The sequence below is a fragment of the Gymnoscopelus braueri genome, assembly GCF_963280865.1.
Source record: "Gymnoscopelus braueri genome assembly, chromosome: 8".
Taxonomy (NCBI): domain Eukaryota; kingdom Metazoa; phylum Chordata; class Actinopteri; order Myctophiformes; family Myctophidae; genus Gymnoscopelus; species Gymnoscopelus braueri.
The window spans coordinates 42,114,082-42,128,237 of record NC_137609.1 but is presented as its reverse complement, the minus strand read 5'-3'; the positions used below and the strand labels follow the sequence as shown (position 1 = coordinate 42,128,237).

General features: G+C 43.3%; 1 protein-coding gene across 1 annotated transcript in view; it reads right to left on the bottom strand.

Moving 5' to 3' along the window:
• caln2 (calneuron 2) overlaps window positions 1-8,263 on the bottom strand; it is a gene marked incomplete at both ends in the record, with an annotated part of 63,380 nt that extends 55,117 nt beyond the window's left edge. Inside the window, one exon of the mRNA XM_080435717.1 lies at window positions 8,146-8,263. Coding sequence (XP_080291843.1) covers window positions 8,146-8,263 — 118 coding nt within the window. The remainder of the gene's footprint in view (window positions 1-8,145) is intronic.
• Window positions 8,264-14,156: the final 5,893 nt, after the last annotated feature.

The window sequence follows — 14,156 nt, the reverse complement described above, 5'->3', positions numbered from 1 at the left end:
CAAAATCACGCTGTCATCTCTTCCCTAATCTCTCAAGAACAGATTCATAGCTGCGCTTGAATCTGTCGGGAGCCGAGTTGAGAACCTATGCGCATTGGCTACAAGTGGGCGTGCCTTCAGATCAGGAAGCAGGCCGCGCTTTACCCAATCAAATGTAGTGGGCTGGATTTACATGTGTGCGGCTCGCTTCCCAATGGAAAAAAAAAGAAACTCATTTAACAATAGCGCCCTCGGAGCCGACAAAACCACGGAAAGTTATTAACATTTTAACTTGTTCTTTCATCATAGAAACAAGGGGGCTTATAACCAAAACCATCCATGTTCTTTGGGAGAAATGGTGTTAGTGTTCCGTGGAGAAATATTGTTAGTGGGAATGAAAACATAGGCGCACCACCGGAAGTAGAGGGCTGAAGGCATGTCCAAACCCCGGTTTCCAGTGAGCATGTGTCTAGTTAATCCCCCCCCCCAGAGCCAAATGCAAAAGTGAAAAACAGCAGAGGGCGCTGTTTTTCCTCTTTATTTGACGATGGGTTCCCAGATTGTCTCTTCCCTAATACTGAACCTCACAGTGGTGCACTAGCTGGGCTGGGAAGATGACATCGTTATTTTGGACCAAAGCTCTCTTTAATTTATTGCATAATTGCTTCCTGTGCCTCAACAATAAACTTGTAGTAGTCATCACACAGAAATCGAATGGCACCGGGGAGAGCAGATGTAACATTCTCTCCCCTGAATGTGGGGATGGGTGATTTATCATCTGTGCATCGATTATTTCGATGCCCAACAGGTTTGCAGTCACACCTGCTCTGAGCCCAATTAGTTTCACTGGCCCAGCACACACACACACACACACACACACACACACACACACACACACACACACACACACACACACACACACACACACGCTCACGCTCACGACACACACACACTCACACACACACACACACACACACACACACACACACACACACGCGCGCGCACACACACACACACACGCACACGCACACGCACACGCACACGCACACGCTCACGTACGCGCTCGCTCACACACACACACACACACACACACACACACACACACACACACACACACACACACACACACACACACACACACACACAGTGGTGGAAAAAGTACTCAAATGTTTTACTTAAGTGAAAGTATCAATACTGCAATGTAGAAGTATTCTGTTACAAGTAAAAGTCTGGAATTCTAAATTTACTTGAGTAATAGTACAAAAGTATTGGTATAAAAATGTACTTAAAGTACCAAAAGTCTGCAAAGTAACTAGTAACTAATGTTTTCAAATAATTGTAGTGGAGTAAAAGTACAATATTTGCCTCTAAGATGTAGTGGAGTTGAAGTAAAAGTATTGAAAATGGGAAATACTCCAGTAAAGTAAAAGTACCTCAAAATTGTACTTGAGTAAATGTACTTAGTTACTTTACACCACTGCGCACGCACACTGACACAGGACTGCTGCAGGTCCTGATTCCGAAATATAACAGTGATGATGACAATGACTCAGAGAGCAGAGTGACTCCAGCAAATCTCAGGGCTGATAAACTAGGCTTCTGTCTGTGTTGCTAACTGGTGATCCTGATCCTGGAGTGTGAAATCTCTCTCTGAATTGGGATCAGGTACTGCTCGCGACGAGCAGTCCAGTAGCGTAGCTTTGCTGCCCACATCAAACAGCCGCACTGCTATGTGACTGCCATGGCTGAGATAAAGCCTTATCACACTGCCAGTGGCTCTTCTTCACGCTACTCACACTGGGAATTCTGCAAAACCACATTTCAAGCTGTCCTTGGATGACACAGCCGCCCTCTCCCCCCCAAAGGAGAAATGTCATCAATATTTAAATGATTATTCAATGTCATCTTCTCACTTTGTCCTTCGAAAACACTTTGACCAATCAGGCTGCTGATGGCTTCATCCATGGCTGTTACATAATAATTGAGTTGCTAAGGCAGTTTTGTTTTGCAAAAGAAGTGTTCAGTGAATCCATTGATGGTTTGATTGTTATGGAGACTGGATTAAAAGATGTAGAAAGTAAATTGGTCTTACAGCATGTCAACAAAACAAACAAAGCAGCTAGAAAAGAAAAGAGTGTCAGGCTAGTAACTAATCATATAACCAAATGAAAAGTCTTCCTCCCTAACTACTCTATCAAATGTCCAACCTAGGGCGCATTCGTATAACAAAAACACTCCTACAGTACGTGCACTATGTATAGAGGCCTCTGTTTTACCTGTCCCAGGGCATATGCACAGTAACTAACAAAGTAAGTAGGAGAATCAGTACAAAGTTTACTCAAAGCACAAACACAGCACTATAAGCAGATCAGGTGAAGTGGATGAGAAATACAATATTTGCACGGATGCATAGTGTCACAGAATCTGGGCCTGAAACGTACACTGTACGCTCCCAGTATTGAAAGCCGCGATTGCAAAATTGGGGCGAACTCATGTAAACAATCTCTGTGTCCAATGAAAAAGAAAATACACACCAGATCATATTGGCACTGTGCTGATTTCATAGTTGACAGACTACAACCATAAAAAGAGGACGTAATCTGTTGCACACTCCATCCCCATGTGTATCCAGTTTTATGCAGGAAAACTGTGTCAAATGATGTCAAATGAAGAGATTTCACACACGCACGCACACGAGCAAATGCATACAAACACATCAAGTGTCTTGAATGTAATTTGCAGTGAGTGATTTGGTGGAAAGTCAACTTCACCTTTATACTGAAGAATCCGGGAACGCATCTGTGAAATTTTAGACTTTAGCTATAACCATTATTTTATACTTTGGCTAATCAAAAATAGCAGATATACAAGCTCGTATACAAGCTACGAGCTTCTAGATCTGCTATTTTTTTAAATGTGTGCAAATCTTTCAATATATATATTTTTTAAGCGAACATTTTAAACTCAAATCTTTGCTTCTGGGGGGCCCTGGAACGAAATATTTTGAAATTGGGGTCCGCGGTCAAATACATATCATTTTGGGGGGTCCTTGACATGAAAAGGTTCGAGAACCACTCATATAGCAACATAAGGTTTTTCAGAAAACCTTACATGGGTTAAGGAAGGCCAGCTTTTGGGTATTACTGCTAACACAGATGCCACAGTAATTGTTAGGTTCCAGTGTGTCTCCACTCTTGCGTATTGGGAAATACTGTACAAGCCCCTGAACGCAGATCTATGAGCTTAAAGAAAATCATTGAACGATCCAAGCAAGTTATGCTGCACCCCTGGGGTGGAGTGTTTGAACATCTCTGTCCTGATGATGCTGACAGATACACATGCTTAATTGCCAGATAGAAATTGTGTGTGTGTGTCGTTTGCGTGTGCGTGTGTGTGTGTGTGTGTGCATGTGTGTCTGTGTGTTGCTATACTTGTGAGGGCTAAATGTCCCCACAAGTATAGCAGAATTCTGAGCACAATTTTCCTGATCCTCACAAGACAAATTGTTGTTTTATGCACACAAAAAAAAAACCTTACAAAACAAAAAACTAATTATAGTTTACAGTTTACAATAAGGCAAAGATTTAGGTTGGTTTTAGGGTTAGGATTAGGCATTTAGAGGTTAGATTTAGGGGTTGGTGTTAGGGGTTAGGGTTGGAGTTACATTTGATTCATGCATAGTTGCACACCGGTGTTGCACACTGGAAATAGCTCCTCTACAAGCTCACAACGTGTTGAGCTGCGACGCATTGTGAGCTGTAAACTCATTGCCACCAGGGAAGATGAAGAATCCGAAGCCTACAGGATGCACAATAGAAATCGGGTCATGACTTTACCCAGATGGGTTCCTTTTCCACCAACTCCAACAATGAATTTTACCTGCACAAGCCTTTTTGTCAGTTGGTTTTGTCTCTCTTTGTCTGTCTGTTATCTCCCTCTGTCTCTCTGCCAGTTGCTAATATTCTCATCCTGGCAAGGTATCTTCCTCCATGTCTGTCTGTCTGTCTGTCTGTCTGTCTGTCTGTCTGTCTGTCTGTCTGTCTGTCTGTCTGTCTGTCTGTCTGTCTGTCTGTCTGTCTGTCTGTCTGTCTGTCTGTCTGTCTGTCTGTCTGTCTGTCTGTCTGTGGTTTAAAAGCCAGTCTCAGATATGCACCTTGTGTCCGTCTTTGTTCCGTTTCAGTCTGCTGAGAGTCGGGTGTGTTCAGTCGCAACAATCCTCCGTCTTAGTCAGTAAATACCCCCCTAAGGCTGGTAACTAGAGCACAGCCATCTCTGTGCGGATCTCTCTCTCTCTCTCTCTCTCTCCTCTCTCTCTCTCTCTCTCTCTCTCATCTCTCTCTCTCTCTCTCTCTCTCTCTCTCTCTCTCTCTCTCCCCCTCTCTCTCTCTGTGTCTCAGTCATTTTCTTCTCTCTGCTTTTGTATGTATAAAACACAGGTGAAACAAAAAGCCAGACAAATTGCGTCTGATCCTGTTCATCCCCTCTTGAAAGAATTCATAAACCTGCCCTCATGAAGACACAATAGGGCCACCGCCAGCAACCAAAGAATATCAAAGTCTTTTCATACCAAATTGGTAAACACAGAAATGTGTTTCACACAGGAACAATGTCTGCTGTTATGTATGTACGGCGCATGTTGTGTTTTACTGTTATGTATTGTGATTTACAATTTACAAAACCAACCAGCTGCAGGCACATTTCTATTGGGGGACAATAAAGATGACCGTAGCTTATTTTTCTCCTTACTCTCTCCCTCTCAATTCAATTCAATTCAATGGAGCATAATTGGCATGAGAAAACATACGTTTACATTGCCAAAGCAAAAGTGGAACAAAACTCTCTCTCTCTCTCTCTCTCTCTCTCTCTCTCTCTCTCTCTCTCTCTCTCTCTCTCTCTCTCTCTCTCTCTCTCTCTCTCTCATCTCTCTCTCTCTCTCTCTCTCTCTCTCTCTCTCTCTCCTACACACCTTCCTTTCCCCCTCTCCCTATTACAAGCACAGTAAGCATCACAAGAGGTTTGAAGTACGATTTATATTTCATCGTACGATGGTGTTGTCTTCCGAAAGTAGCCAACCGACAAGCTCACAGCACGCCTCAGACACGGCGTGTTGTGAGCTTGACTGTCGATCGGCTATTTTCGGCTACGTGACAGCATAAATCAGGCTTTAGGCTGTGGCTTCCCCCTCTCTGTCCAAAAAACAAAGGGTGATGTATTTGTTTCTCGCTCAATAGAGAGGAGTGCATTCATTCTCAATAGGATCCCGAAGTGAGCTGATGGATTACTGTGCAATGCAATGTGTGTACGTACTGCACGTGTGTGTGTGTGTGTGTGTGTGTGTGTGTGTGTGTGTGTGTGTGTGTGTGTGCGTGAGACACACATGCACATGTGAGTGTTTACATGTACATGTTTTCCACTCCTGTACAGTATATGTGTCAGTGTGTATTCGTGAATGTGCAACGCATCCCTGCTTGTGCGGAGCACCACCCCCAACACACACATCACACACGCGCACATGCGCACGCCACACGCGCACACACACACACATACACACACACACACAGCGCGCGTGCGCGCGGCACACACACCACACACACACACAGGGGACTGCTGCGGATCCTGGTTACAGCATATAAGAGTGATGGATGACAGTGGCTCAGAAAAGCAGAGGAATTGGCACCAGCAAATCTCTAGGCTGATAAACTAGACTTTTCTCTGCGCTAACTGATCCTGGAAGAGACGTGCGTGTCTCTCTGAAGTGGGATCAGGCACTGCTTTGCGTTGAGCCGGCCAGAATAGCGCAGCATGCAGCACATCAAACAACCTCCTGTCCTTTAAAAGAACGGCTGCTAAACTGCTAAAGGCTTCATGTATGTATTATGTGAATACTTGCCTGGCTAAAACCCAGTTTTGTTTTGCAAAAGCAAGTGTTCGGTGAATCCAATGATTGCTTTGATTATTAGGGACACTGGATTAAGATTGAAACTAGAAAGGGGGACTAAGTAGTGCAAATCCCCGCCAGGAGGCACTCCCTCCTTCCATCTTTCTGGTGCATGTAAGTAAGTAAGTAGGTCAGAGAGAGCTTATTGTCAGCATCAGCCGAGAACGCGGGAGTATATCCCCGTTTCATTGCGCTGGACCCCTGGGATATGGCTTGCTGAGGTGGAGTGCAACACCTACCATGAGCTAACAGCAATTACCGCACATCTTGCCTCACCCAAGGCGTGCTGCTCATACGCTGAATTGGCAATGCCCGGGATCAAACCCAGAACCTTCCACCCAGGTCCAGAGGCGAGCGCTCTACCGACTGAGCTACCTGGACACACATGTGTGATGACAATGTTTTTGGGATGTGCGCGTTTATTAAAAGGAAAGGGACAACGGGTGAGGGGCTATGATAAAAGATACTGATTGTTAATACCTTGTGGGAATGGTGTTTGTACAGTGGCGACAGGTAACACACAGGAATATAAATGACAGCGGCCCCCATATCTGTCCAAATTGATAAAAAATTATTTAAAAAAGGTGTATGGAGCATGCAGCCAAAGAGTGCCAACCAGCTGATACATTAGTGTTTGAAAATGATTCTATTAGAGGAGCTGCACTCCATAGTCCATTTTGTAGTGCACAGCACTTTTATGAAATAAAAACACATTTTAACGGCATTTGCATTAAAATATCTCCTGATGGAGCAGAGTTGGTCACCAATAGGCTCTATGCACAGCAGCCATATTTTGAAGACATTCACAGGTGTTACCAATGATACTAATGAAGGCTCCGTTCCATTCTGGTTCAAACAGAGTCAGGGTGCTGATGTTGTGCATGTTGGCTCACTGGAAACACTCTGCTACACCAGTGGGTCTAAAATGTGGGTCCAGGGACCCTCATGGTTCCTTAAGGGGTTTCAAATGGCACCTTACGGGTGTGTAACTCTGAGAGTGTACAAACACAGACAAACAGACACTGACAAACACACTCAAATTCAATGGCGGAGACAAAGAATGAAAGTCAATTAATAAAGTAACAAGTGTATTAAAAAGTAATCAAGTGTCAAGTGTTTCGAGTGTTATCACCAGTGTGTGATTTGGTAGAACGCCACGTCTTCTTTAATGAAGACATCTTGTTCATTAAGGAAGGCCAGCGTTTGGGTATTGTTAAGACATCCTCATAATACTGCTCACACAGATGCCACGGTAATTGTTTGGTTCCAGTGTATCTCCAGCCTTGCATATTGGGAAATATAAGCCCCTGAAACCAGATCCATAAATCTTACAGAAAATCATTGAACGATTCAAAGAAAATCACTGAACAATTAAAAAAAAAAAAAGCCACTGCTGCAGCTCAGTGATGCAGTGTTTCAACATTTCTGTCGTGATGCTGCCAGGTCCACATGGTCCACATGCTTAATTACATCGATTTTCTATGTTGTTCAATTCTGTCACTGTAATTTTGGTAATGGAGAGGGTTGCTGAAATTGTTTTAATGACTCATCTTAGCGGATAAAGGCTCAACACACAAAAACTTTTTCTCATACATTTTACAATATTTCCTCATACACAGATGGAGGTGAGAGAGATAAATTGTCTCTTTAGTTTAATTTACAAATCTGTCTTCTCTCCATCACTCTCGCTGTTAATCTGTTAATTATATTTTTATTAAATGCATGAATGTTTAATGATCAATATTGACCAAGGTTATCATAGTTTTAAATTGTATTTAGTTTTGACTTTTCAATTATTTCAGTTATCTTTAATAGTTTTTTTAAAGCAGGTTTAGCTAGTTGAGGTTAGTTTTTTGCCAGACCCAAGGTACTTGTACCTGTTTCGTCCATACATGGGCATGGGCCATTTGTCCTCCGGCCCCAGCCAAAATAAAGTTTGTGACGTCCCCTTTTCGTCACAAACTATTCATGACATCATGAACTTCAGTTATAAAGTGGTTTGTAGGTGTGTTACATACTAGGACTTCATTTTGGGTCTGGCAGAACCGGGTCTCCTGGTCTTGTTATTTTCTCTCTCTCTCTCTCTCTCTCTCTCTCTCTCTCTCTCTCTCTCTCTCTCTCTCTCTCTCTCTCTCTCTCTCTCTCTCTCTCTCTCTCTCTCTCTGTCTGGCTGTCTTTATCTTCTTGTCTTATCTGGTCTACCTCTGTGCCTGGTTGCCTGCACTCACCCCCAAGCTCCTCCGAGGAGATGCTGTTGAGCTGGAAGGCTTGGCTGCTGTCGGACAGGGAGCTGCTCAGGTAGTTGTCAGGGTAGAGCAGACCCGCTCGCACATGATGGAACGGCATCGTCCCCCTGCACACACAGAGAGAGAGAGAGAGAGAGAGAGAGAGAGAGAGAGAGAGAGAGAGAGAGAGAGAGAGAGAGAGAGAGAATGGGCTAGATCAGTGGTTCTCAAACGTTTTCATGTCAAGGACCCCCAAATTGACACTTATTAGCCCCGCAGACCCCCATTTCAAAAGATATGCCACGAAGGGACCCCCCATAAGAGAAGATTTGTATGGCTCTAGCAGTGATTCTCAACCATTTTAATTTCAAGGACCCCCAGTCAGTGGCGGCCTTTGCTATGTTTCACCTGTTTCAATTGAAACAATTGAAAAATATTTTTTGACTCGCATCCCAGTCTGGGGCCCGCCTCCGGCTGGCCGACGTCCAAGAATTTCATGCAAGAAGAGGATGTAGATCGGATTAAATCAGGGCTCAGCTCAAGTGAATCATGTGAGTGAGTTGTTTTTAGCTGTCTGTCTATGGTCGAAGTGCAAATAGCCTAATTAATTTAGTTCGAAAATGCATCATTATGGATTGTGGAAGTTAACCAACTTCAGTCCACAAATTATTTTTCGAATTAAAACATTTTTTTTTGCGGGGGGGGGTGGGGGGGATGCATATGGGGGCCCAATATGAGCTCTTGAAACGGGCCCCCAGATCATTAAGGCCGCCCCTTCCCCCAGTTTGACATGCATCAGGCTACGGACCCCCCATTTAATGGCATTTCTATCTCTGGGACCCCAATTTATATTGTAAAATCAATGTTAATTTAACAGACCCATAAGGGTCCATTTGGTTCCTAACTATCCATCATTTAGCTGGGGACCCCCTGGAACTCCCTCAAGGACCACTGGGGGTCCCCGGACCCCACTTTGAGAATCAATGGGCTAGATTAATAAAAGCCAGTAGAAGTATTGTGTATTAAAAACAAAACAAAAAATCATATCAGTAAAACAAAAATAGTCACAGTTATGACAGATGAACATCTATCCGTTTCACAACTACTGTATTAAGAAACAGCAACAACAGCAACCAGTCTATAACAAGCAGCCTCTGTTGTAAGCTTTTCAAATGGACTTTTCACATTTGTGGGATGTTTCCCCTTGAGAAATGTCCCACATACTTTATCACCTTCCGCTACAAGGCACTTTGCTCTTATCTGTGACACAGTCAAATTCAAAGTAATCCCAAATGGGACTCGAGCCCATTCTCCAGACTTTTGCCGCTGCTGCCAGACCGTGAGGTGCCGACAGCTGGCATAAAACTGGCACAGCTAAAATAATGATAATAAATAATATGAAAAAAACTCACTGTGAAACTGTCACTTTAGTTAGTTTTAGCTTGTTTTGTAAATACACAATCCAGTTTCACGTAGTTGTAATTTTTTTTGGAAAGCCTCATTTTCATTTTTATTTCAGTTAAGGAAAATATGAGCGTAGCGCTTGGCACAGACATGCACAGAGAAAGTTCTGTCAGGGAACTCAGTGCAGTTGTTGGAGGCCGACCATTGGGCCGCCTCAGCTCCACGTTCACATCCACTCATCCAATCACACGCTCATTTCATTCTCAGGCGGCTCTATTTAAACTGGAAGTTTGCACTTACTCATCCCTGCTTGCTTTTGCTGCTGCTCATAGCTGCTGCTGCTGCTCTCACCACTGCTGTCTTGCTAAAGAAATGCTGCTCACTCTCCACCACCCCAGCTACCACCTGTCGCTTTGGATCTGCTGTTTATGTACGGGGGATTCGGAGTCCCTATGGTTGGGGAGATGCGCTTTATCAGAGTGCCTAAAAGCAGATCCAATTCATTGCCAAACCAATAATAAATATATTGCTCATTTTAAATTCAATAAAAACATCTTATCCTTCATGAGTTGTCCTTCATTCCATTCATGAGTTGTCCTCCTGACAGAAGTGTTTTCACATTTTGTTGCAGGTCCGTCCAGTGCAACGCACCAAGCTCAGGAAACTCAGATCAAACTGTCAAACTGATCAAATATGATTATATGAATCAAGATTATGGAATTGCATATGGAAGTTTGTGACCATGTTTTTCTGTTTGAAAATGGACACGCTATAACCAAGGCAAACATATGTTTTGTTGCTCTAATTGGTTGTAGGTGTAACCAATTGGCAATATGCTTCTGCGCCCAATGAAAATTAACGGCGAGGTTCCAGAGTAATTTGCATTTGTGAATTGGTCTGGAAATGCCAAGCTGGTGTAGGTGAGGCAATGAGAAATAGGCTCTATGCACAGCAGCCATATAGACCCCTTAACAGACGACGTCACACTGATAAGAACCAGTATGCGCGCAACCAGTATGCGCTCAATGAAACCCATCCTGTCAGGGTCTCGCTAGGACGCGCCTCACTAGCCAACACACAAGAGGGGGTTCGGGGGTGTGCTGAAACCAGCGCACCCCAAAACAACAGGTTGGGAATTGATTGCGTGAAACAATCACCTGTGCGTCCAGTCTCAATGTTAGTAAACAAATAATTGGTCTATTGGAAAGAAATTGGACCTCTTCCTTACTTCCTTCCATTCAGAGTAGCACAGTGGTTCTCAAACTTTTTTATTTCAAGGACCCCCCATAACTCTGAGAGTGTACAAATTATGGAACAAATGGACCCTTATCTATTTGGTTCCATTTGTACACTCTCTGAGTTACACACACGGTAAGGAACCCCCCAAGGAACCAGGAGGGTACCTGGACCCCACTTTGAGATTTCCAGTGAGTCAACATGAACAATATCAGCACCCTGACTCTGTTTGACCAGAATGGAACAGAGACTTAATTAGTATAATTGGTAAGACCTGTGAAGGAAGTAAAGGAAGAGGCCCCGCTTTCTTTCCAATGTGGCTGCTGCATGTGCATAGCGCCTATTGTGTGTGAACACTACAATGCAGGAGGGAAGGGTGGGCAGGTCAGAGTCAGAGAATGTGTGTGTGTGTGTGTGTGTGTGTGTGTGTGTGTGTGTGTGTGTGTGTGTGTGTGTGTGTGTGTGTGTGTGTGTGTGTGTGTGTGTGTGTGTGTGTGCGCGTGTGCGTGTACGTGTGCGCGTGCGTGTGCGTGTGTGTTGCTATACTTGTCCCCACAAGTATAGCAGAATTATGAGCACAATTTTCCTGGTCCTCACAAAACAAAACAGAAAACGAATTATGGTTTACAAATAAGGCAAAGGTTTAGGTTGTCGTGTTCTCATTTCTGTTTAGATCATCCAAGGTGAATCAAAAACCTTTTTTGAAATACAAGCTGTCTTCAACTCAACTCATGCTGATTTCATGTTGCAAACCTCTGTCTCCTCCGCAACACAACCACGCACACAGACAAATTACGCAATGACGATCGAATCCAATGCAGTCATCACACAAAAAAACGATTCCTTTGTTATTACACAGATGAATACAGACGCAATGTAATCAGTGAGCCGTGAGTCTAATCTGCCTAATCTATCATTCTCTTGCCTGTCTCTCTCTCTCTCTCTCTCTGTCTGTCAGTCTGTCTGTCTGTCTGTCTGTCCCAATCTCTGTCTCTGTATCTCTCTCTCTCTCTCTCTCTCTCTCTCTCTCTCTCTCTCTCTCTCTCTCTCTATGTCATTCAGTCTCTCCCAGGCCACGGACCCGCAGGCACAAATGCACCAATGTCCTGTCACACGCGCTATAACTTCCTCTAAATTCGTATGCTGACTTCCTGTCCCTCCAGACACCGACATGGCTCAATGAGGCACCTCAGGGGCAGGCAGGGCATCAATCATGCTTGTTTCCCTGCCGGTTCATTGCTGAGAACACTTCTCTCCATGTGGATTCACCAGGGACACCCTGTTGTTGGTTTTCTCATCGACTATAGCCCGATTTATATTTTATAAGGGTTTTGTGCTGAAAACAGATAGATCTGCTATTTTCGCCACGCGACACCGTTATACGACGGATCATAAATTGAGCATATTCCTCCAATGGCTCTGGTGATGTTGTCTTTGTGCTATACTTAGTACTTAGCCAGTATGACATACTAGATTAACCCATTAAGACCTGAAGCCGATTCTACAAAATCCTGACAGTATTCTGAAAAACGCATGTTTCTATAAAATCCAGACAGTATTCTAAAAAACGCATGTTTCTATATCAGTGGTGCTCAAACTTTTTCATGTCAAGGACCCCTAAAATGATATGTATTTGGCCACGGACCCCCATCTCAAAATGTGTTGTTCCAGGGATCGCCAGAAGCAAAGATTTGAGTAAAAAAAATTCGCTTTAAAAGAATATATATTCAAAGGTTTGCACACATTTTCACAAAAATAGCAGATCTACAAGCTCATAGCGCGGCACTTGGTGCCGCGCTATGAGCTTGTATATCTGCTATTTTTGAATAGCCAAAGTGTAAAATAATGCTTTTTAGCTCAAATCTAAAAATGTCATAGATGCGTTCCTGGTCTTAATGGGTTAAATTGAATGGAAATGAGTGTGTTTGTGTTTGATCTGGGGGTGGTGGGGGGAGAGAGAGAGAAAGAGAGAGTCATTTTGCTTTGGCATTGGCAAAATTGCAAACGACAACCATGCCAACTGAAGGCGACGGGAACAACTTGGTTTTACATTGATGTTTTCATGGGCTGGAGTTTTTAGGAGCCGTGGTTGTTTATGCAAGTGATTGCACCAATTATTTGATTATGTTTAGCTTTGATTCATTACTATTATTCATCTCTCTTGACTCATCTGTGTTTTTATATATATCTAGAGAAAACTAAATACACAGGAATACTGTGATTTACAAACACTAATCCATGCCAGGGGATGTGTGCACCCAAAGTATACGCAGACTTGGGACCACAACCGCAACTACAGATCCTGTTTCATAATTCAAGCTTAGTCTATATATCCCAGCATTGCTGGGTCTGCTTGCTTGCTATGCATTTAAATCAAAGTCCTTTATAACTAAACTGCACCATTGAGCTCTCTCTCTCTCTGCTGGCTTTGAGGGTGTACAGCCCTGAGCGAGAAGGCACAATTAGACAATTGGAAACACCTGCCTATCAATGAACCCTGGCACTGCTCCTGTGAGTCACTACCCCCATGATTCTGACTAGATTCTGACAAGTCCAAACACAATCATGGCTATGGACTGCGACTACAGATCCCATTGCCAGAGGCAAAAATGCTAATGAACAAATTAATTGTTTTTGATAACAATAAATCAGATTGAATTAATTACAACGAAGCCGATTGAATTATTTTTAATTCCTTTTTATCTCAACTTTTTATTGACATTAAACACCAGTTTTTTAATGGACGACCTGGCCATGGCACGACAGCACCAAGACCGAATAGACACAGTCAAATCTTAATTTAATATCAATTCAACTCTGTAAGGGTCGTAAGGGTTTGTTCTTACATGCTCAGAGTTAAATTAACACTTTACAGTGTGAGGCAAGTTTCTTACACACAACAACAAAACACAATTGTGTATAGCAGACTCTTAGTTGAAATGAGTTCAGGAAGAATGAGACTGAAGGAGAGAGAGAGAGGGAGAGAGGTCTAATTCCAAGCCATCTATGCAAGATTAGAGATTAGACTTGCACAAGTGTGAATCTGAGAGCAACAGAGAAGAGAGAGAGAGAGAGAGAGAGAGAGAGAGAGAGAGAGAGAGAGAGAGAGAGAGAGAGTGAGAGGGCAAATCCCATTACTCAATTTTACGCCTCCTCGCATCCTCACTCCTCTGTCTTCCAGCCGTGACCCGTAAATCGATCGAGTTCCAATTCATAAATTGCTTCTCGAGGACCAAGGAAAGGCATACATGGCGCTGGAGCATTGACACAAATGTGTTGTCAAAAATGGGCGTGTCAAAACAAGTAGGCGGGTTTACTTTGACTCCATGTGGAAACTAACCATGTGCAATTTTGAAATAGATTATAACTTTATT